The 25,979-nt window shown below is 40.3% G+C and overlaps 1 protein-coding gene across 1 annotated transcript in view; it reads right to left on the reverse strand.

The window, feature by feature from the left end:
• CDH13 (cadherin 13) overlaps positions 1-25,979 on the reverse strand; it is a 1,033,476-nt gene that overhangs the window by 799,251 nt on the left and 208,246 nt on the right. Inside the window, exon 2 of the mRNA XM_081215776.1 lies at positions 10,158-10,269. Coding sequence (XP_081071902.1) covers positions 10,158-10,269 — 112 coding nt within the window. The remainder of the gene's footprint in view (positions 1-10,157; positions 10,270-25,979) is intronic.

A 25,979-nucleotide genomic window follows, 5' to 3' on the forward strand; every position in this document is an offset into this window, starting at 1 on the left:
CAAGTGATGGAGGCAAGTGATCCAACTCAGGAGCCCATACCAAAAGCCCTGTGAGGCTCTCAGGGGCACCCCAGTCTGTTCTCCAAGGAAAGGACTGGAGCACTTCCGTGGGAGGGAACTGGATATAGCCTCTCACATGGAAAGAACATGCAGAGTCAGGAGATCAGAGCTCCTTTTCCACTGCTGGTACTTCTTTTGAGATACTGGGTCTTTAAATCAACCTTCATGCCCTCTTTGTTAAAATGGGATTTATAATCCTATCTTACAAAGGGCTGTTGACTTGATTAAATGGATAAAATGGTACCCCCGCCCCCTTTCCTAGATCAGAGTATCTTAAACTAAAAAACCTGTTCTCAACTTAGTGCTTTTACATTACCTGATCTCTCTGCCTAAAGGTTTACCAACGCCATCTCCACCTGGCTGGTTCCTTCTCCTAGTTCAGGTCTCAGCTTCTCAAAGAAAACTTCTTTAGCCACCCATTCCATCGCAGCCATCCAGAAATCTCTATCACACAACCTTGTCTTATTTCCTTCATAGTATTTATCATCAGCTTTTCACGTAAAAGTTTCCTGTTTTCTTAGGTGTTTATTTCTATCATGGCTGTCTCTCTCTTTCCACAAAAAATGAAAGCTCTAACACAAAAGGCATCTTTTTTCATCTGGTTCAAAGTTTTATCCCTTGTACCTAGTACAGGGTCTGGCATAAGGGATGTGTGACCATTCTGTGATTCTTAAATAATTGACTAAACAAATGGGACTCCATGTATGTCATTTCCTTTCCTATCTCCTATTTCTATCTCCAGAAAGAGAATGCAAATTTGGTCAAGTACAAAAAGTGCCTAGGGATATTCTCACTGGCAAGTGTTTGCCTTTCTTGCCCTTTTGCTTTCAAGCCAACAAAAATTTCCATGAAAATTAAGATAAAAAAGGACAGACAGAGGGCACCACAATTATTAGAATGTGTGTGGATTTGATCTGTTACAGGAATAATAAGATCTTCTGCCTTCTCAAACTATTTGAAGCCACGCTTAATCTTGCCCAATTTATGTTTTGGTGTTGTACTCGTTAAGCAGCCCAATTCATGTGGTTCTAATACCTTAAATTCGGAGGTGCTCCTGTAACATCTGTATGTTCCTGTATTCTTAACCCTTTGAAGAAAAACAGAAATAAAAGAGATTTATACCAGCTCCAGAACCATGTGAGTGAAGACACTCAACAAGTTGAAGAGTGAGGCCATATGGCAGCACGTAGAATTTGACAGTCTTAATTAAGCAATCTGCTCACCAGCATCACCAGTGAGAAACCTGGCATGATGGCTGTCATCTGCTGCCACCTAAGAGACGTTTCCAACGTGCGTGTGTGCTAGGTTCTAAAAATTCTCTTGCACGGACCACAGCCTGCAGTCGTAGAATGTCAGTACTGAAAAGGACCTTAGCAACAGAGTAAAACACCCTCATGGTGGACTCTCTTGCTTTTGCCAGCCCAAATCTTCCTGGACACCTTGACTGGTTCAGGGGTAGGTACATGACCCAAGCTGGACCCAGAGAGTTAGTCATGGGGTGTTCACTGGGACACTTGGAAAAAGAGATGCTCTGGGTTGTTACGCTGGAAGAATAAAAGGCTGGGACTTCTGGTGGCCATCCTGGAGGAAACCCCTCTGAGAGTGAGGGGTACCAACACTATATAAAGCAGAGCTGAAGAATTAAGTGTGATATTGATGATATCATTAGAGCATTTAGATCCACATGTTCCTAAAGCCAGCTCAAACCTTGAAATTTTCAATCGTGTGAGCTGATAATTTTATATAGTTTTGCTAAAGTCAGTTGGAGTTGGGTTACTTTGGATTACAACCAAAAGAGCCCTAATATACCCTCATTACACAAATGGGGAAACAGAGGTCCAGAGAGGAAAAGGGTCACACAAGTCAGTGTTTGAGCTGGGATAAACTCCAGGGATGCTGCATCTCTTTTAGAAAACTTGTCTTCTAGATGTCTTCCCCAGTCTAGACCCTTGGAGTTCTCTGGGGCTCTGCTCTTACCCTTATTTCACATTCCGGTGCTTCTTAATCATGCTGCCTTCTCCCCTGCCCATCTCTCCTTTGATATGTCTTCCAACCATCCCCATCTCAGAACTTCTGAAAAGGCTCCGTGCCAGCCTGAGCCTTCCCAGCTCTTCTCTCGTATCCGTGTCCTATTCTGAACTTCCAGAAAGCCAGCCACACTGTCTGATCGCATGGCTCCCCTTTTCATATATTCCCCATATTGACAATTCAAAGCACTAAAGGTAGATTTCAAAGTCTCAGTCAGTGCCAGCCGTCCCATGCCCTTCAATATCTTAGCACCATCCTCTGCTGCCTTTCCCACCAATAACAACCACTCTCAATAACAGCAGTGGTATGATAAAAACAACTTGTGTGTTTGGTCTTTTGTGGTGAATCATTCGACCCACATACCTGTCTCAGGAGCAAGGGTGACTTCATGGAGGTGAATGTCGATGCCTATAAGGGACAGGCAGAATAAAGGAGGAAGTTGATCAGATGACAGGAAGACAGTAGAGATGGGAGAACCACAGGGAAGGCCTCAGCTACTGTTATTGCTACACTACTTCCAGCAGCTAATATTTTAGTGCTTACGATAGACTAGACACTTTTCAGAGCCCTTTACACAGATGAACATTTAATCCTCAGAATAACCTCAGAATACTGAGGTTGCTCTTTTTCCAAATGAGGAAACTGAGGCACAGGGAGGTTAAACACCACAACACAACTTGCCCAAGTTACTTAGCTGATACTGGGCTAACCTTGGATTTAGACTCAGGCAGCCTGCCTCTAGGATCTATACTCTAGAGGTCCAGTACTGCCAGAAGTTATGAATTTGTAAAAGTGAAATTCTCAATGTTGACAGCGAACTTCTTTCATTAAACACTTCAGACTCGCACACTGAGCAGCCAAACAGGACATATCTGTGGGACAAATTTAGTCCAAGAGCTGACAGTGTGACTCCTCTGGTCTATTGATTTCTTTCACTCCACTGATAAGAAAACTTATGCCAAGAGAGCTCCACCGCATCTACATTCCTCTTCTCCTAAGGCCCTCTCACCCTGTTACCTCTTATGTTTCCCAATCTTCAAAGTACAACTTAGGACCCAAGTCCTAAGGATCCTAAGGAAGGATCTCTAAGAGTTTTACCATATCCCTCCCTAATGCGTATATGTGTTCTTTTTATCCTGCAGTTATTTTATTATATCACTTGACCTTTATGAAATGAGGTAGTTAATATAATGCATTTATGAGTACCCTAGTTAATATTAATTGCTTACTCAACTGTTACAGATATGTTGGTGGCGGGGTGGGAGGCAAACCTGTAAAAATATTACATTTCTAAAGGACTCTGTTTAAATATAGGAAAAACCAATGTAAATAGGAGTCCACATTCTGATCCAAAGTATAATCACCTTCATAATGGTGGAGTGAATTAAGTGACACCAGAGTGATTTTCCTTGGCATATCACAACAGTTTAAACCAAATATACCACTTGAAACTCCAACCTATTCAGATCTATGTAGACTGTAGTACAGGTCACGCTAAATAATTTCACTAATCAGTTAATCAATCTCCCAACCTGAGAGTTAATACAAGTTAGTAGTACAGAGGACAATGAGAAAATGGAAAGGAAATTATCTTTGTTTTTCATTTCTTAAATCACTAAAACTGAAAACAAAAGCAAAAGAACTTAGGAAGTTCTCAAGGATAGAGAATATATACAGACAATATCCCGAGTCAGCTTGAACTCAGGAAACAGGAATTTCTCCACCTGCCAGGTTGGAAAGTTCATCCATTTATTACCACCCAAATGAAATATTTTCAGCAGGGTCAAAAGGGCCTTTGTTTTGACATTTAATTCACTAGCAATGTATTTCCTGCGTTAGGCTGCAAAACACCTCTCACATTGTTTTTTCATTAATTGCCTTCATTTTTCAAGTTCCCTGTTTGATTTATAGTCAATTAAAAACACCCTCAAAAGCCATGACTCATGTATGTTAAGTACAAATATGATTTATGCAACACCATGGACTCCATGGATGACTTGGCTACTAACCAAGGTTGGTAGCAAGGTGGCATGACCAAGAAGTGTCTTGGTGAAAGGAACTCATGGGGGAGGGCAGAAAGCAAGGAATGCAGGGTCATGTACAATCTGGCACTGGATCCATCCAAAACAGGAAAAAGAGGTACTTTTTCTATATTTTTCTGTATTATAGAGGAAGAATGAACTTGTCTATGAACAGAAAAAACACAATGCGGTAGAAATTCTCTATTTCACCCAGGTTGACGAAAGTAGATGGGAAAATTAAGTGGCAAATTTCCATGATAGGTCACCACCAACATCAACAACAGCTACAAGACACAAGACCAGAGAACTCTGGATAAGAGCCAGAGCACTGGAATCCCAGATTCAAATTTTGATGCCACCAATTATAAGCAATACAACCATGGATGAAGTGTCTCACCTAGCCCAGCCTTAGTATCCTCACCTGTAAAATGGGCACATGAGGGTATTTTCCCCCTAAGGCCTATTATGAGGTTCAAGGGGACTCTCCACACTTAGAGAGCACACAGTAAATAGCGGCTATGAAGGCCACAGATGCCACATTCGTCAGCACTAGGGGTGCCTTTAAAAATTCCCAACATCTGCCTCTAATGTGTGCACACTTGTTACATTTTCTAGAAATTCTCTTTCTTTCTGTCAGTATATGCATACAGCCCTTCATGAGGAAATCTCTTGAGTTATCCTTCCTCTCCAGGGAAATGAACATACTGAAACTTTAGAAGAATATCAGAAAAGTCAAGAGATTAAGTAACATCAACCTAATGACTTAAATCAGTGATTTCCCACCAAAATGAGGTAAACAAAATCACTTGGTGCATTTTTTACAAAGCAAAATTTACTCCAATTAAAAGACTGCCTTCTCTTTTGTAGTTGGTCCTTACTCCTGTTTCGTTTGTTTTTTGATATTAATGACCTTTTAAAAGAAAAGTCTGGCCACAGTAAATGGAAGTATTCTCACTGTATCTCATTTATTAGCTTGCTTTTTTTTTCTTTTTTCATATTCAGACTTAGAAAAGTGTTTAAAAGTACACTCTTATCAATCCAAGATTTTTAAAAAATTCTACTGGCCCAAGAAGTTCAAATCCTAGAATCACTGATTCAGATTTTTTTTTAATCTCTTCAGATTTTAATGTCCATGATTTGTCTTCTAAAAAGTCAGGTTTAGGTGGCCATTATAAGGATATCAAACCTATCTAAGACCTCTGAATAATAGTAATAATAACAACAACAATGGCAATAATAATACCAATAATGATAGTCATAATAATAACAGCTTCCATTTATTCATAACTATGTTCTAAGCATTTTTCCATCAATTATTGCATCAACTCTAGAAGTAAAGACTGTAATTATCCTTCTTAGAGAGATGAGGTAATTCAAACTTACAGAATTCAGGTAACTCACTCTTGGTCACGTAGCTAACATGTGCCTCTGTCATATGTTTGAACTCTAGTCAATGTGAGTTTTAAACTATATGACCTTAACCTCAATACTATAATCATCGGGAGGGTACAACTAGAGCCCATCCTTAGTAGAATTATCAAAAGGTCCCTCCCTGGGTGTTGCAAGAGGGGGCAGGGAAGAAGCTGATTCTGCTCAGTGGGAAGCATCCCCTGACAAGAAAATAAGGATGTAGTCACAGGTACATGACCTTGCTGTCCTGCTTGAATGACCAACTTCGTCCTTATCCCCATGTAGGCCCAAGTTACTCAGAGACAGTTGCCTCCTTTGTGGTCCAGTTCTGTCTCTTTTGGGAGTCTCTTTTTGACTGGGGTCACTTTGCTTTGTTAGGATCTGTGTAGAGATGGTGAACTTACACCAATACTCATGTTCCTCTACATTGCTCAGCTTCATTTGCAGTTAGCTTGGCTATGTGACTAGGTCTGGCTAAGAGTGTAAGCAGAAATGATACATGTCCCTTTTGAGCTCAAGTGGTTAAACACCTGTGGTGCCTTCCCCACCCTTTTTCTCACCCCCCTATTCTCCAGCTCGGTGACTTAAGAGTGACTCAAAGGCCCAAGATGGCAGGACCAAGTTGGAAGTAGCTTGGGTCCTCGAGTTCCTGCATGGAGGGCAGCAACTTGAAGGAGAGCTACCCAGGAAAGTAGGCAACCTGCATCCACGTGACCTGAATGAGAAATCAACTCTTATAGTGTTAGGTCACTGGGGTTGTTTCATAACAAGCCTATTTTGACTAATGAGGCTTCTTTATTAAAAGTGTAATTACATAGGTTGTATTTTAGGTGAACTCAGGTGCGGTGATTTCTCTCTGTGTATCTGTGTTTGTGTGTGTATAGTCCAAGAGGAGTGACCCATGAAGGATGAACAAGGGGGGTGAAAAGCACTGACCTGGTAGTGGCTGGTGGCCAATAAGATGTCCTTTCTGGACACTGGAAGTTGGAGACATCTCTCCCTATAGAGGCTGGAGGATCATGAGTATGGTTTGCCTTAGTGAACAAGATGATCACAGATCCCTCCATAATGCCAGGAAGGTCTGTCTGAGCTGATATGGCAGGGCAGAATATTCTGTTCTATAATTTTTCAGGACACAAGATAGTCAGGGGCTTATCACTTGGTCTTTTTCCATATCAGATGGGTGGCTGGTCAGTTTTCCAGGCCAGATATTCTTCTGGAGCCTGGGTCAGCTGGGAGGCTGTAAACAGGGTCACTATCCAAATATTGTGGTATCAAGATAGTGGCTACCAGAATTGCATGATTTTCACGTTGCAGGAGAAGCAACCCCATCAACCAATTTAAGAGAATTCGGGGTGTTGGAAACCTCTAGGGACCTCCTGCAACAAACCCCTCACAAATTCCTCCTGGAGTCCAAAGGCCTTGAGTGGATATCTCCTTTCTGAGTTTCTGCCTTCTAAACTGTCTTCCCCTTTCTTCTTGTACTTCTCATTGAAAATGACAATAAACACATCCTCCCAGCTCACCTTGTAAGACTGAGATGAAGCCAGGAAACTTTTGTCCAAGTTATCTTGAGTTGGGGGTTTTGCATCATGCTGTGAAAGCTACAATGATAAAGCTCCCCTGGTCACATTAGAAGAAATAGTGGGATGCCATGTTTTGATCCTAGAAGCTTGTTGAAAACGGCCCTTTAAAGACGAAAGCAAGTCTAGTTAGTGGAAAGGAGAGTAGAATAAAGAGTTATTTGGATGTGAAGAAAATAAAAGGCTTTAGAACAACTGAGGGAAAGATGTATCAGAGTTAACAGTGAATAAAATATTAGGGAAATAAAAGGAGTGGAGGTGACCATTAGTAACGGTTAAAGCAGAAAAAGATAAGTCATTGAGAATTGAGGGGAAAGATGAAAAAGGATAAAAGGAAATATTACCGTCTGAACAAAAAGAGCAGGAAGCCATGGATAGAATAAACATTCCCTGTAACGTGTGCTAAAAGCTAACACAGAATTGGTTGAATATAAGTCTGGGGTATGAGCAGATATACTATGTCTGTAGGGCAGAGACAACATTTTCAGACAAGTTTATAAAATGGTGAAAAGTGTAGACATAAATTGATTGATTATGCTGTACTTTACACTTTCTGCAAGACAAAAAATCACAATGATTGGAAGCCAAATCACTTAAATATTGCAAAGATAAAGGAAAAATGGAAAGGGTAATGCCATAGGAGGAGTCCAAGGTAATGTTACTAACCTGGTTTCTTTTAGCCTCTGTTATTACCTAGATCATCAGCTTATAGTTACACATCACTGAACTATCCCTAACCATTTTCTGGATCTTGGTAGTGGCCTCAAATATCTAAGTATTTTTAAACATTCTGGTTCTGCTTGATTCTTTCCAGTTTTCATCCAGATGTTAGCCTTGTGACAATATGGCCTTCATTCTGAGAGGTCACACCACTCATTGGTTTCTTGGCTAATCACATTTTTCAGAGATAGAAAGGTCTTGTGTTGGACCATAAAGAAATGCATGAAAGAAACTGAGAATGAGAGGGGAGGGAGGGAGGGAGGGAGACCTAAAATGTTAGTTGGTTAGGGGGAAAAGTCCGTTCAAATTTTTGTGCTTTTTATTTCCTCTTCCATGTGGAATAGAGCAAAATACATTGCTACTGCTTCTGGAAATCCAGATTTCCCAAACAGTATTCAATAGACATTCTCAAGTCTGTGAAAACTTTCTTCTTCATTTAGGCACAATTAACCTTATTCTCAGGGTTATACTCATGACAACCTATGTTCACTGCTTTGAGATGAACTGAAAAGTATCAAACCAAATCTGCTCTTTGTATTTTTTTCCCTAGTAATATACATGGACCCACAGTTTCACTGAGAAGGGGGCTAATCAGATTTTGCTGATCCAACAATTCACATACAAATTCACATATAAATTTTTAAATATCCTCAATCCCTATATCACTGACTTTTCCTGAATGTGCTATCATTGATAACCAACCTAGTTCCATTTAGCATTTACTAGCTTACACAGAATCAACAACCATAACCCACTAAATTCCTTAGGGGATTAAAAAAAAAAACTACACAGACACACACAAAACCGTGATATTGGAATGTACAGGATGGTCTAGTTTAAATGAAAAAGGTCCCCCAAAGTATGATTGTTTCCAGCTTCTCAGAGGTGAAGTAAAAGCTGTTTGGTGTCGTGAAGATTACAGAAGCAATCACATTTATGGGCCTGCTTTGCATACCAACTCTATTAATAATTTCCATACTCAGGGTGGCTTCACATTTCCACACATGTTAATATAGATGCCATTTGGGAATTGCTTGGAGAAAAAGAGAAAAAAAGAGAGAAGGAGAAGAGAAGAGAGGAGATGATGCAGACGAGAGGAGATGAGAGCCAGAAAAATGGTATCTTAAACCAAGTTCCGTTTAAAATATAGTGATTCTAATAAATAGAAGAATCAAAAGACAAATGAGAGTTCGTGATGGCCTGACCCAGGAGTCACACTCAGGGATCAAATTAACATGAAATCACATACTGGAATTCGCTTATTGTGCCAGTCCTGCACCTTGTCATTATAGACTCTAATTACGGAAATGATTTCATAGGCGTAATTGCATCAAGATGTGCATGGGCTTCACCTTGGAGGGCTCCCTTGATGCTCAACATTGTATCTTCATTATTGTGTTCCTTTCAACTCTTAAAATGTGCTTCAGCCTCACAGAACAATCCAATCGAACAGGCTGAGTCTTCTTTTCCCCCTTTTCTTTAAACATGCCAGCCACATAGCACAGGAGTGAAGGAATGTGGTTACCCTGAAAGGCAAACCTGGGACCATAACGGCAAAGGTACAGTTATCTTCCCTAAAGGGACCATAGAGCATCTGACTAAATTAAACCATTGTTTTTATATCCTTCATTCCCAAATGTTAAAGAATGGTTCTCAAAAGCCCTCAATTAAAAGCTTATTTGTCTACCATCAATTTTAAATTCATTGTGCTAAAACTAAGCTTGTTATGCATTTAGCAATGCACTCCTTGCCCTCATAAAGATAAAACAATATAACACTGGCATTAAAAATAGGAAGAGATTATAACCACAGATCTGAGCAGAGCATATTTTGAGGAAATTAATTGGATTTGGGGGGATTTGAGTTTCGAATAGCCAGTAGAGGTTTCAAATCTTTCAGAAAACTGTCTTATTAGCATTAAGAATAAGAGTTTAAATTCCTATGCGTAAAAATTCCCAGAAGCTAACATCCTGCTCTCACCACTATTTTGATCCAATGCTATGTATGAGGTAGAGCAGCAATCCATAGGAAGGCAATGGTCTGTTCTCAGGATCTGCCCAGAGGAAACGGATTTCATACACTGGAGGCTTGGTGGTCCCCTTTTCTGGGAGCAGTCAGGAAATGCTTATCGGTGACAAAATACTAAAAAGAGACACACACCACTCTATTCACCTCTAAGCTGACAAAGCCCTAATTCAAGACCTTCCACCCTGGGTCAAGCAGTGACATAAGAAAAATGATCAGAAAATACTTAGTTTAGGGAATACCGTATCCTGAGTCACATTCTTAGACATCAGTGAATAGGCCAAAAGCATCGTCAAGTGACATTGCTTACAGTTTAGAATCGCCTGGTCCTCAATGAATTCAGCTGGCTGATTGATATGGAACAATTTCTGCTGAAATCCAGGAGTGCAGTCCAAATCTTCTGCAGATGTTAGCAGCAGCACCTGAGAAAAACGAAGCCATCAATATTTTAACAGCGGCTTATACGTTTGCCCTACTAACTTTTACCAAATCTGTGACTTTTAGAAACGAGCTGAGGTTTTAATTTCATTTCCCAAATTAAGAGGTAGGTTGATACCTCTCCTGTGGCTGCCAACCTTTCGTTTTGGCAATGAGATTTGGAAAACACGCAAATAGGAACAGCTGCTGCAGTTTCCATTAAGTTGTAGTTAAAGAAATAACTTCCTCAGATTTTTACACCTGCTAAGAATCTCACCATGGTTTCCACGTATGAAATTTCATTACAGAAACTGTCAATTTCATATGATGCCTGAGCTAAAACCAACTTCACTTTCATAGATGCAAAGGAACACTGTCATCGACAAAGAGGAGGAAAACGGAACTATTCCATTGGAAGTTACTTCTAACAAGAATCCAGGGCCCGGGCTTCCCTGGTGGCGCAGTTGTTGGGAGTTCGCCTTCCGATGCGGGGGGCGCGGGTTCGGGCCCTGGTCCGGGAGGATCCCGCGTGCCGTGGAGTGGCTGGGCCCGCGGGCCGTGGCCGCTGGGCCTGCGTGTCCGGAGCCCGTGCTCCGCGGCGGGAGAGGCCGCGGCGGTGAGAGGCCCATGTACCGCAAAAAAAAAAAAAAAAAAAAGAATCCAGGGCCCTGTAGACCTTCACAGTCCAATACGGTGGTCATGAGCCACAGGTGACTACTGAGCACTTGAAATGTAGCTAGGCTGAAACTGTCAGTAGAAAAATACATGTTGGATTTTGAAGACTAAATACTGAAAAGAAAAATAAAGTAAAATATATAATTAATAATTTTTATAGGATTACATGTTGAAATGCTATTTTACAGACTGGACTAAATAGATCCACTATTAAAATAAATTTACCCCTTTCTTTTGACTTTAGTATGTTTGGCTACTAGGAAATTTAAATTTTACAATTGCTTCTGAAGGCTCAGCTTGTCTTTGCAAATCCTTGGGGCACTTCATCCAGAAGTTAAAAATTTAGGTTATATGTTTTGGAACATAAAAGTTATGTTAAAACACTCTTGGACAAGGGGTAATGAAGTAAGGTAAGAAATAGTCATAGGCTTAGTAGGCAAAGACTATAAGCAGTGTGAAGTTAGAGATTACCTCTTTTTCCCCATCTTTTATACCGAGCACCTACCACATATACTGGCACAGAGAAGAAGCTCCATAATACTTACAATACAATGATTGCTAATATTTTTCAGCCTTCGCTATATGGCAAGCACTGTCCTAAGTTTGTTGTATGCATTATCTCCTTCAATCTCCACAACAGCGCTGTGATGTACTTAGCATGTTATAAGACACATTTTACTGACAAGGGGCCTGACATTCTAGAGAGGCTAACAATCTTGCCCCGAATCACACAGTTAGGATGGGTGGAGCCAGAATCTGAATCCAGGTTTAAGTGTTCTCTGATTTTGACAGAGCTCCGCCTACACCCTTCAGGCGGGAATTTGTATTTTTTTGCCTGGGAATTTCTCTGAAACCTGTGGGAGGCTGCTTTATCTGAGTACAGCGCCAGCAGGCAGTGTTTGGAAATTCACACCCCCAAGACCATCACCATAACTGATGAAAACTGCTGTGTGAATACCCCAGCCCTCAGGTGAGATAGCGCAGAGGCAAGTGTTCTGTCTCCCACTTGGACTTAAGCAACAGTTGTCCACGGTGGTATCTGGCTTGATAACTCACCGTCCATTAGCTGCCTTCTCTTCTTTGGCTCATTTACTCATCCCTTGTTGGTATTTTTCTGACATCACCCTCCAAATAAAACTATTTGCACTCAAATCTTTGACTCAGTGTCTGCTTATTGGGAAACTAAACTTTGATACCAGAATGCAAACCCTTTTTTTTTTTTAAACTTTTTCTTTTGTATTTGAGTCCAGCTGATTAATATTGTGATAGTTTCAGGTGCACAGCAAAGTGACTCAGCCATACCAGAATGCAAACTGTTAACCACTGCACACAGGCTGTTGAAGAAAACTCATTATCATCCCCACCGGTGATCTCAAAGGAGTGTACAAAAGGTTGGAAGCTGTGGAACCAGGGCTTCTCTCTAAATACCAGCTCTCTGAAATGCACTGAACCCAAGGAACAAGAGCAAGAATCAATCTCCCAAGGTTCACCATGTGGCCGGCCTGAGAAACATCAGAGGAACTGAAATAGGAGAGTCATCACCCTGACCGACATCATCCTTCTAAAATCAAAGAGGGGAAGGATGCTATAGTCGCATACCTGAGCACTTCTGTGTGTAAAGCTTTCCCTTGCCTTGAGAGCAGGCTCTGGGTAGATCACGTCTAAGGCAATCATAACGCTGACATCCCAAGTGGTGCACACAGAAAATGCAGATTCAGGACTCAGAATCATTTGCTGGCAATTATGCAAGCAGAAAATCTATAACTGGCCAATGTTAATTCAGTTAAACATCAAGTGGTCAAGGGTTGCCTCCAGGCACCTTATGCCTACAATTATACGTTAACCTTATAATCAGCTAAATCTTCCCTCAAATCCCAGACCAGTAAACCAGACATTCCCGAGGAACTAAGGCAGGCGACATTTCTCCAGGGATCCTGAGCTAAGAATCCAAGATTGACTGAGAGTACAGATGAGTGGAATTCCTGGTGCTTATCTCTCTGTGGCTTAGTCTCTGTCCTGGCCTCTTGGCAAGTTCTACTTAGGATTCCTCTAGAATCATAAAGGAAAAATAAACCGTTTCCAACTGCAGATGCTCAGGGAGGGTGAGAGTGGTGGGAGAACTCCCAGAGGCTCAAGGTTTTTTTTTTTTTTTTTTTTTTTTTGTGCAAATTCTTGGGTCACTTCATCCACTAGGCAAAATTCAGGTTAAAGGCTTTGTAATATGAACACACGGCACTCTCCTGGGCAAGTGTGACTTAGCAAGGTAAGAACTAGTCAAATAATTCATTCACTCTGTCCTCCCTGTGTCCATTCATTCACTTATTCCCAAACATTTATTAAACTCCTGGGATTCAGTGAGCACTTTGCTAGGTGTTGTCCTGGAGCTTATGGAGAAGCCCTATAACACAGTCATTAAAAGCATGAATTCCAGAGTTGTTTGACTTCGTTCTTTCTTGGCTCTGCCCTTTACTGACTGTGCGATTTGGCATTTTTTCCCCCAGCCACTCTGGTCTCAGTTTTCTCATGTAGCGAAATATGGAAAACAAGCTGTGCATTGAGAGTGGCCATGTGGGTTCAATGGAATGATACATATAAAGCAATTAGAATAGTGCTGCACAGGATAAGCAGTCAAGAGTGTTAACTGTTATTATGGACTATAAAAGGTGAGAGGCATTAACAAATCATAATTTAATTAATTGATTAACTAAAATTAAAATTTAACTTGAAAGGAAATCACGGCTCTCTTCAGGAGCATGTAAAAGCTGGGAGTTGGGAGTCGAACTTCATCTAGAGAAATCAAGGAAAGCAAACCCACTGAAGGGGCATTTCTGCTTTGATCTCAAAGATGGGTTAGAATTAGCTGGATAAATGGAGAGGAATATAGAGTGGTCTCTTTAACCAATACACACTTTGCTTTCACATGAATTTATGCCTCTCTGGATTTCATGCAGATCTCGGAAACGACAAAACTGCGTTTAAAAAAGAATCCAGGGGCTTCCCTGGTGGTGCAGTGGTTGAGAGTCCGCCTGCTGATGCAGGGGACACAGGTTCGTGCCTCGGTCCGGAAAGATCCCACGTGCCGTGAGCAGCTAGGCCTGTGAGCCATGGCCGCTGAGCCTGCGCGTCTGGAGCCTGTGCTCCGTAACGGGAGAGGCCACAACAGTGAGAGGCCCGCGTACCGCAAAAAAAACCCCAAACAATCCAGGCTAATTTAGGGCTCCCCAAAAGCTGAATGTCTGGCTGAGCACTAGTGGTAGAACATTCGAGTTACTGCTGTTACCCCTTGATTTTTGTAGCAGATTTCAAATAGTATTCAGCTATGAGCTTACCATGGCTTCAAATTCAATAGCACTGGGTTTGGTGGTGGGATATGCAGATGCATCCCTCACTGTTCTAAGATGAGCACTCAGACATGACTCCAGAATCAGACAGCCCCTTCTCCAATATCATCACATGTCACTCCTATAAATATAATACCTGGATATGCTTTTCCCCAAACTCTCTTTAACATTTCCAGAATATATGCTATGAGCAACATTCCAAATGCATCTTTAACGCCATGGCAGTAATGGTCTTCCTATATGGTTCTTTTGTTCATTTATGCATTAGTTTGCACTTCATAAACAATCGGCAACCAATACACCTTTGAAAGCTCAGCAATGATCAAGTTTTATGATCACCAAAGGATTTCTATTACATGAAAATTACAATCAGCCTGCTTATGAAGGCAGATTCACGTTCAGACAGACTATAAGCACAGGACAGAGCCACAATGGTTCTGTATGAATCCCAGTTTACCAGCTGCCATTTACTAGCTGTAACCCTCTGTATCTCAGTTTCCTCAGATAGAGTCTTATATGTTGTCATGAGGATTAAGTGAGTTAACTATTGTAAAGAGCCTTGCACGGTACCGGACACATAATAATTGCTCAATAAATGTTTGTTATTATTAGTTTTACTATTATTATTATTATTTCTATGTATTATGTTTAAATCAATATACAGGATTCACTAATATTCCCAGGGTAGACATTGACAAATATCATCAAAATATTGCTTTTGTTGCTCCTATAAAATTGTTCAATGGATAGACTATGCTCAGAAATATCAGAGGGAAACAGTAGGGATCTGAATCAGGTAAAAGATAAGGAGAGAATTTGCACCTTGGGGTCAGCTGCACAGTGAGCACATCAGGGCCTACTGTGGACTGACTTGTGCTGCTTTTGCAGGACACTGAGCATCCTTTAAAATGACAGCTCAGGGACTTCCCTGGTGGTCCAGTGGTTGAGATTCCACACTCCCAGTTCAGGGGGCCCGGGTTTGATCCCTGGTCAGGGAACTGGATCCTGCATGCCACAGCTGAGGATCTCGCATGCTGCAATAAAGACCCCACATGCCGCAACAAAGACCCCGTGTGCCGCAACAAAGATCCTGCGTGCCGCAACTAGGACCCAGCGCAGCCAAATAAATAAATAAATATTAAAGAAAAAAAAGAATAAAATGACAAATCAGGGCTCTGTCCTCTGTGTATGAGCCCCTGCCCTAAGCTTACGTACGGATGGCAAATTCTGACAACACACTCTTCATACCTGCTTCTCTTTTTAGCTTCCATTTCCGAGCTGCTGTTCAGAGCCTTCTCTTTTAAAAAGAAGGAGTTTATGTTTATCCTCACAGGTGCTGATTCAAGAGCATAGCCAACTTTGGAGTTTGCTTCCAGAAAAATGATTTTTTTTCTGCCCCAGACTGCAGGTTGCCAACTGGCAGCATAAGGGATGGATCGGGCCAGCAGATGTGGTTGGTTCAGCCAGAGAAGTCTGTCATAAAAGTAAGATTATCATGTTCTATTGCGCACACCTCTCTGAGCTATCCTTGCCTGCATGACTCCCTGTGTTACTGCTCCCCGTCACTCAACTTAGTTACACCCTTGTCTGGCCCTCTAGGCATATGAGTTTGCAACCCCTGCTTTAGACTTTGGAAATAAGCTTTTCAAGCAAAGAACTCTCCTTGTTATGAGTATCTAGTTACTTCTCATAATAGTACCCACAGCTATGTGCTCCTGGCTCTATTGCAGTATTTTTGGTCATGTGACTAAGCACTGGCAACAAAAGGAGGGTGGAAGGATTTTCACCACTAGTCCTGGTCCCTGAAGTGCCCTCTTTTACGCATCGAGGAAAATAGAATAGAAGGACTTCCAAGGTGGTGGAGTCATCCAACAGAACGATCCAAGAAATCAGTCACTGCTTAGAGGACAAGCACCTGGGAGAGATGCCCAGCAAGGAAACTCCATGTGCAGCCTACGGTCCCTGAGATCTGGGGTTGTTTGTTACACTTGGCTAAACCTGGAAGGCATAAGGGCAGAGGGTTTTCTATACGATGGCATCACAGACTGTTCTAGAGGCCAGAGAGAAATAGAAGAACTGAAGAAAAGCTTAACACAACTGTATTTGAAGCAGCCATAAATAAAAACAGAGAAAGTTACTGCCACAAATAATTATCTCAGCAGGCTGTGAACAAGCTCAGATCTCATCCCCTCTTAAGTCAGCTTCAAAATGGTATTTTCCAAATGAACTCGCTAGTGTCTCCTGGCCCCTTGTTGTTTTCCTTTCACTGACTCACTCGCTTTTTGCTGTTAGGGTAGATGGACAGTTACTTTATCCTTGCCACAAAACACCTCCGGTTTACTCTTGTCAAAGTCAGTCCAGTGGAATCAGTTTGGAGGGGCTTAGACTGGTGGAGAAGAAAGGCTACTCATCTCTGATTTGCAGGATATAAAAATGTTACAGCAATGTAGCTGATTGATTCTTTATCCTGCCAGGGACCAAAAACCCCGAGTCCTGGAAGGGTTTATAAAGGCACACCGCCTACAGGGAAAGCACAGAGAACAGAAGCACTTCAAAAAAACACACACGTACACACACACACACCTGCAGGCGCACATATTGATATGTTCACTGTAAGTGTCAGTTCATGTCGTCCACGCTCCCTGAGTCTGACCTCCTTGAAATATTCCTGGTGTTTTACAGCCTCTGGACACAGAACACCTGCCACCTTCTTGGCCATTAATGTACGACACTTAGAAATGATTTTGTAATTCTTGGGGAGATAAAGGGTCCTGTTGTTGCCTTCATACACAGTTTGAGACCAACATTCTAGACCTTATTTCTAATTGAATGATACTCAGTATCTTTTCCTCAAATTATTAAAAGGGAAGATGCATATAACTGGAAAAGCATGGGACAAGAAGCCAAAACAAATCTGAGCCTGAATTCTGGCTATGTGGCCATTTCTCTGACTTTGGGCAAATTACTTAAACTTGAACAGCCTCTGTGTTTTCTTTAAATGAGCATAACACCACCTATGCATACAGTTGCTGGGGGACTTTAATGAGATAATGTAAAAAGAAAGGCTATATGTTAGACAGAATATGGTCCCCAACAGATGCCCTCAGTCTAATCCCTGGGACTTGGGAATATGTCACACTATATGAAAAGGGGAATTAAGGTTGAAAATCACCTGACCTTAAAATAGAGTGATTATCTTAGATTAGATGGACCCCATGTAATCACAAGGATCCTTGCAAATGGAAGAAAGCACTGAAGACTTAGAGAAAGAGATGTGACAATGAAAGCCAGGTCATAGTGATGTCATGTGAGAAGGACTCAACCTGCCATTGCTGGCCTTGAAGGCGGAGAAAGGGGCCACCAGACAAGGAATGCAAGAGAACGCAAGAAGCTGGAAAAGGCACCAAAAAAAGGATTTTCCCCTGGAACCTCAAGAAGGAATACAGCCCTGCTGACACCTTGATTTTGCTCAGTGAGACTTCTGACCTTCAAAACTGTAAGATAATCCATGGTGCTGTTTTACATTGCTAAGCATGTGGTAAGTTGTTACAGTAGCCACAGGACACTCATATGGTTACCACAGTGTTGGCCCCACAGTAGACACTCAGAAAATATTGGTTCCCTTTATTTGATTTTTCAAGATATAATTTGAGCAAACCAATGGAGAGGGAGAAACAGAGGAGGGAAAGAGGAAGGTGGAATGGAGGGAAACTGACAGAGGGAGGAAAAGAGGGAAGGTGAAAAAAGAGTCATGAGATTGGTTCAAGATGGCAGAGTAGAAGGACGTGCTCTCACTCCCTCTTGCAAGAGAACCAGAATCACAACTAACTGCTGAACAATCATCGACAGGAAGAAAATGGAACTCACCAAAAAGATACCCCACATCCAAAGACAAAGGAGAAGCCACAATGAGACGGTAGGAGGGGCGCAATCACAGTAAAATCAAATCCCATAACCGCTGGGTGGGTGACTCACAAACTGGAAAATAATTATACCACAGAAGTCCACCCACTGGAGTGAAGGTTCCAAGCCCCATGTCAAGCTTCCCAACCTGGGGGTCTGGCAATGGGAGGACGAATTCCCAGGGAATCAGACTTTGAAGGCTAGCGGGATTTCCTTGCAGGACTTGCACAGGACTGGGGGAACAGAGACTCCACTCTTGGAGGGCACACACAAAGTAGTGTGTGCATCAGGACCCAGGGGAAGGAAGAGTGACCCCATAGGAGACTGAACAAGACCTACCTGCTAGTGTTGGAGGGTCTCCTGTGGAGGCGGGGGGTGGCTGTGTCTCACTGTGCGGACAAGGACACTGGCAGCAGAAATTCTGGGAAGTACTCCTTGGCGTGAGCCCTCCTGAAGTGCACCATTAGCCCCACCAAAGAGCCTGTAGGCTCCAGTGCAAGGTCGCCTCAGGGCAAACAACCAACAGGGAGGGAGCTCAGCTCCACCCATCAGCAGACAAGCAGATTGAAGTTTTACTGAGCTCTGCCCAACAGAGCAACTCCGAGCTCTACCCACCACCAGTCCCTCCCATCAGGAAGCTTGCAGAGCCTCTTAGATAGCCTCATCCACCAGAGGACAGACAGCAGAAGCAAGAAGAACTACAATCCTGCAGACTGTGAAATGAAAACCACATTCACAGAAAGATAGACAAAATGAAAAGGCAGAGGACTATGTACCAGATGAAGGAACAAGATAAAACCCTAGAAAAACAACTAAATGAAGTGGAGATAGGCAACCTTCCAGAAAGAAAATTCAAAATAATGATAGTGAAGATGATCCAGGACCTCAGAAAAAGAATGGAGGCAAAGATCGAGAAGATGCAAGAAATGTTTAACAAAGACCTAGAAGAATTAAAGAACAAACAACTAGAAGAATTAAAGAACAAACAAACAGAGGTGAACAATACAATAACTGAAATGAAAAATACACTAGAAGGAATCAATAGCAGAATAACTGAGACAGAAGAATGGATAAGTGACCTGGCAGACAGAATGGTGGAATTCACTGCTGTGGAACAGAATAAAGAAAAAGAGTGAAAAGAAATGAAGACAGCCTAAGAGACCTCTGGGACAACATTAAATGCACCAACATTCACATTATAGGGGTCCCAGAAGGAGAAGAGAATGAGAAAGGACCCGAGAAAATATTTGAAGAGATTATAGTTGAAAACTTCTCTAATGGGAAATGAAATAGTCTCCCCAGTCAAGGAAGTACAGAGAGTCCCATGCAGGATAAACACAAGGAGAAACACCCTGAGACACACAGTAATCAAATTGAAAAAAATTAAAGACAAAAAAAAATTATTAGAAGCAACAAGGGAAAAATGACAAATAACATACAAGGAAACTCCCATAAGGTTAACAGCTGATTTCTCAGCAGAAACTCTACAAGCCAGAATGGAGTGGAATGATATATTTAAAGTGATGAAAGGGAAGAACCTACAACCAAAATTACTCTACTCGGCAAGGATCTCATTCAGATTCGATGGAGAAATCAAAAGCTTTACAGACAAGCAAAAGCTAAGAGAATTCAGCACCACCAAACCAGCTTTACAACAAATGCTTCTCTAAGTGAGAAACACAAGAGAGGATAAGGACCTACAAAAACAAACCCAAAACAATTAAGAAAATGGTAATAGGAACATATATATTGATAATCACCTTGAATGTAAATGGATTAAATGCTCCAACCAAAAGACTCAGACTGGCTGAATGGATACAAAAACAAGACCTGTATATATGCAGTCTACAAGAGACCCACTTCAGACCTAGGGACACATACAGACTGAAAATGAGGGGGTGGAAAAAGATATTCCATGCAAATGGAAATCACGAGAAAGCTGGCGAAGGAATACTCATATCAAATGAAATAGACTTTAAAATAAAGAATGTTACAAGGGACAAGAAAGGACACTACATAATGCTCAAGGGATCAATCCAAGAAGAAGATATAACAATTATAAATATATATGTACCCAACATAGGAGCACCTCAATACCTAAGACAACTGCTAACAGCTGTAAAAGAGGAAATCGACAGTAACACAATAATAGTGGAGGACTCTAACATCTCACTTACACCAATGGACAGATCATCCAGACAGAAAATTAGTAAGGAAAGAGAAGCTTTAAATGACACAATAGACCAGATATATTTAACTGATATTTATAGGACATTCCATCCGAAAACAGCAGATTACACTTTCTTCGCAAGTGCACATGGAACATTCTCCAGGATAGATCACATCTTGGGTCACAAATCAAACCTTGGTAAATTTAGGAAAATTGAAATCATATCAATCATCTTTTCCGACCACAACGCTATGTGATTAGAAATAAATTACAGGGAAAAAAAAGTAAAAAACACAAACACGTGGAGGTTAAACAATATGTTCCTAAATAACCAAGAGTTCACTGAAAAAATCAAAGAGGAAATCAAAAAATACCTCAGACAAAAGACAACAAAAACACAATGATCCAAAACCTGTGGGATGCAGCAAAAGCAGTCCTAAGAGGGAATTTTGTAGCAATACAATCCTACCTCAAGAAACAAGAAAAATTAAAATAAACAATCTAAACTTACATCTGAAGGAAGTAGAGAAAGAAGGACAAACAAAACAAAAAGTTAATAGAAGGAAAGAAGTCATAAAGATCAGAGAAGAAATAAATGAAATAGAAATTAAGGAAATGATAGCAAAGATCAATAAAACTGAAAGCTGGTTTTTGATAAGATCAACAAAATTGACAAATCTTTAGCCAGACTCATCAAGAAAAATGAGCAGAGGACTCAATAAAATTAGCAATGAAAACCAAGAAGCTACAACAGACACTGCAGAAATACAAAGCACCATAAGAGACTACTATAAGCAACTCCATGCCAATAAAATGGACAACCTGGAAGAAATGGACAAATTCTTAGAAAGGTATTACCTTCTACAACTGAACCAGGAAGAAATAGAAAATACGAACAGACCAATTACAAGTAATGAAATTGAAACTGTGATTAAAAATCTTCCAATAAACAAAAGTCCAGCACCAGATAGCTTCACAGGTGAATTCTATCAAACATTTAGAGAAGAGCTAACACCCATCCTTGTCAACCTTTTCCAATAAATTGCAGAGAAAGGAACACTCCCAAACTCATTCTACAAGGCCACCATCACCCTGATACCAAAATCAGACAACGATACTACAAAAAAAAGAAAATTACAGAACAATATCACTGATGAATATAGATGTAAAAATCCTCAACAAACTACTAGCAAACAGAATCCAACAGCACATTAAAAGGATCATACACCATGATCAAGTGGGATTTATTCCAGGGATGCAAGGATTCTTCAATATATGTAAATCAATCAATGTGATACACCATATTAACAAACTGAAGAAAAAAAAACATACGATTTTTTCCTTCATCCCATAGGTTTTGGTCTCCGTGTTTTCATTGTCATTTGTTTCTAGGTATTTTTAGCAATACAATCCTACCTCAAGAAACAAGGAAAATCTCAAATAAACAACCTAACCTCAAACCTAAAGCAATCAGAGAAAGAAGAATAAAAAAAACCCCCAAAGTTAGCAGAAGGAAAGAAATCATAAAGATCAGATCAGAAATAAATGAAAAAGAAATGAAGGAAAGGATAGCAAAGATCAATGAAACTAAAAGCTGGTTCTTTGAGAAGATAAAGAAAATTGATAAACCATTAGCCAGACTCATCAAGAAAAAAAAGGGAGAAGACTCAAATCAATAGAATTAGAAGTGAAAAAGGTGAAGTGACAACTGACACTGCAGAAATACAAACGATTATGAGAGATTACTACAAGCAGCTCTATGCCAATAAAATGGACAACCTGGAAGAAATGGACAAATTCTTAGAAAAGCACAACATTCCAGGACTGAACCAGGAAGAAATAGAAAATATAAACAGACCAATCACAAGCACTGAAATTGAGACTATGATTAAAAATCTTCCAAAAAACAAAAGCCTAGGACCAGATGGCTTCACAGGTGAATTCTATCAAACATTTAGAGAAAGAGCTAACACCTATCCTTCTCAAACTCTTCCAAAATACAGCAGAGGGAGGAACACTCCCCAACTCATTCTACGAGGCCACCATCACCCTGATACCAAAACCAGACAAAGATGTCACAAAAAAAGAAAACTACAGGCCAATATCACTGATGAGCATAGATGCAAAAACCCTCAACAAAACACTAGCGAACAGAATCCAACAGCACATTAAAAGGATCATACACCAAGATCAAGTGGGATTTATCCCAGGAATGCAAGGATTCTTCAATATACGGAAATCAATCAATGTGATACACCATATTAACAACTTGAAAGATAAAAACCATATGATAATCTCAAAAGATACAGAAAAAGCTTTTGACAAAATTCAACACCGATTTATGATAAAAACCCTCCAAAAAGTAGGCATAGAGGGAACTTACCTCAACATAATAAAGGCTATATATATGACAAACCCACAGCCAACATCATTCTCAGTGGTGAAAAACTGAAACCATTTCCACTAAGATCAGGAACAAGACAAGGTTGCCCACTCTCGCTACTATTATTCAACATAGCTTTGGAAGTTTTAGCCACAGCAATCAGAGAAGAAAAAGAAATAAAAGGAATTCAAATAGGAAAAGAAGAAGTAAAACAAACTGTCACTGTTTGCAGATGACATGATACTACACATAGAGAATCCTAAAGATGCTACCAGAAAACTACTAGAGCTAATCAATGAATTAGGTAAAGTAGCAAGATACAAAATTAATGCACAGAAATCTCTTGCATTCCTACACACTACTGATGAAAAATCTGAAACAGAGATTAAGGAAACACTCCCATTTACCATTGCAACAAAAAGAATAAAATACCTCAGAATAAACTTAGCAAGGAGACAAGAGACCTGTATGCAGAAATCTATAAGACACTGATGAAAGAAATTAAAGATGATACAAACAGATGGAGAGATATACCATGTGCTTGGATTGGAAGAATCAACATTTTGAAAATGACTGTACTACCCAAAGCAATCTACAGATTCAGTGCAATCCCTATCAAGCTATCAATGGCATTTTTCAGAGAACTAGAACAAAATATTTCACAATTTGTATGGAAACACAAAAGACCCTGAATAGCCAAAGCAATCTTGAGAAGGAAAAACGGAGCTGGAGGAATCAGGCTCCCTGACTTCAGACTATACTACAAAGCTACAATAATCAAGACAGTATGGTACTGGCACAAAAACAGAAATATAGATCAATGGAACAGGATAGAAAGCCCAGAGATAAACCCACATATGGTCAACTAATCTATGACAAAGGAGGCAGGGATATACAATGCAGAAAAGACAGCCTCTTCAATAAGTGGTGCTGGGAAAACTAGACAGCTACCTATAAAAGAATGAAATTAAAACACTTCCTAACACCATACACAAAAATAAACTCAAAATGGATTAAAGACATAAATGTAAGACTGGACACTATAAAACTCTTAGAGGAAAACATAGAAAGGACACTCTTTGACATAAATCACAGCAAGATCTTTTTTGACCCACCTCCTAGAGAAATGGAAATACAAACAAACAAATGGGACCTAATGAAACTTAAAAGCTTTTGCACAGCAAAGGAAACTATAAGCAAGATGAAAAGACAACCCTCAGAATGGGAGAAAATATTTGCAAATGAATCAATAGACAAAGAATTAGTTTCCAAAATATATAAACAGCTCATGCAGCTCAATATTAAAGAAACAAACAACCCAATCCAAAAATGGGCAGAAGGCCTTAATAGACATTTCTCCAATGAAGACATACAGATGGCCGAGAGGCACTTGAAAAGCTGCTCAACATCCCTAATTATTAGAGAAATGCAAATCAAAACTACAATGAGGTATCACCTCACACTGGTTAGAATGGGCATCATCAGAAAATCTACAAACAATAGATGCTGGAGAGGGTGTGAAGAAAAGGGAACCCTCTTGCACTGTTGGTGGGAATGTAAATTGATACAGCCACTCTGGAGAACAGTATGGAGTTTCCTTAAAAAACTAAAAATAGAACTACCATATGACCCAGCAATCCTACTACTGGGCATATACCCTGAGAAAACCATAATTCAAAAAGACACATGCACCCCAATATTCATTGCAGCACTATTTACAATAGCCAGGTCATGGACTCAATCTAAGTGCCCATCGACAGACGAATGGATAAAGAAGAAGTGGTACATATATACAATGGAATATTACTCAGCTATAAAATGGAACGAAATTGGGTCATTTGTAGAGATGCTGATGGGCCTAGAGACTGTCATACAGAGTGAAGCAAGTCAGAAAGAGAAAAACAAATATTGTATATTAACGCATATATGTAGAATCTAGAAAAATGGTATGGATGAACTGGTTTGCAAGGCAGAAACAGAGACACAGATATAGAGAACAAACGTATCAACACCAAGTGGGGAAAGCAGGGCGTGGGTTGTGGGGGTGGTGGTGGGATGAATTGGGAGATTGGGATTGACACATACACACTAATATTTATAAAATAGGTAACTAATAAGAATCTTCTATATAAAAAATAAATAAATAAAATTGAAAAAAAAAAAAGAGAGACATGACTTTGGAACCCTCGGACAAGGCCATCAGAAAGTCATGATGTAGAAATAATGCCTCCATGCTCCATTCCTGAGCATAAATAGGCATAGTCTCTTTTCTTTTGTCTTAGTAATTGTTCCTTTGAAATGACGGGGTGGGTGTTTTTATCTGCTGTTATGACAGAGTGGTTGGGTTCATTTTTTATCATTAATTCCCTTAATCAAAATTTAAAGTTTCTATTATCTTCCAGGCCCTGGGCTAGATGCCAGAGATGAAGAAATAAACAAAGCTCTTGATAAACTCATTATCTAGAAGGAAAGGCAGACACACAGGCATATAATATAAAACATAATATAAAACTTTCTATTGGGAATTAGGAAGCAGTTCAAAGCAAAGATTCTTGAACTAGTCTACCGGGGTTCAGATCCCAATTTTACCAAGTAGTTGCTGTGTGGCCCTGGGCAAGTTACTTAACGTCTCTGTGTTTTAGTTTCCTCCTTTGTATGATACAGCCATTAATTGTGTCTATTCTCATTGATTGTGAGATTCAATAAGTTAACATAAATCAAAAGGTTTAGGACAGGAACAGGCTCATAACAGGTGCTACATGCTACCTATTGTCATTATTTGCATTAATACAGAGGAATAGGTATTAAGTGTTATGAAAATACAGAATAGAGAACAACACACTCTTTGGATTAAAATGGGAAATGGGACCATGTCACAGATTAGGCCATATTGGAAAGATGATTGATATTTTTCAAGTGGCAAAGTATAAGAAAGAAAGTTCCATGCAGGGATCAGGTGCAAACACTAAGGCATGCCAGTTGAAGAAACAGAGAGCAATTTCTGAGGGATAACAAGCTCTGGGTTGTTTTCAAGATTATTTGAAAGTGTTTTGTTGTCTAAAATAGGATTGAATTGACCAGACAGGTCCTCCTTGAGTCTGGCTAAACAGGCTAAAACAGAGCCAAAACTTATTCACTCAATGAAGTCACGATTTTTGTCACAATAGAATTAATTTTTCACTCTTAAGATTCCAGAATTAATCAACTAGACAGTGGAAATTTTTTAAAGAAAAATAGTGTTTT

This window comes from Mesoplodon bidens (assembly GCF_964165515.1).
Source record: "Mesoplodon bidens genome assembly, chromosome: 18".
NCBI classification, from domain to species: Eukaryota; Metazoa; Chordata; class Mammalia; order Artiodactyla; family Ziphiidae; genus Mesoplodon; species Mesoplodon bidens.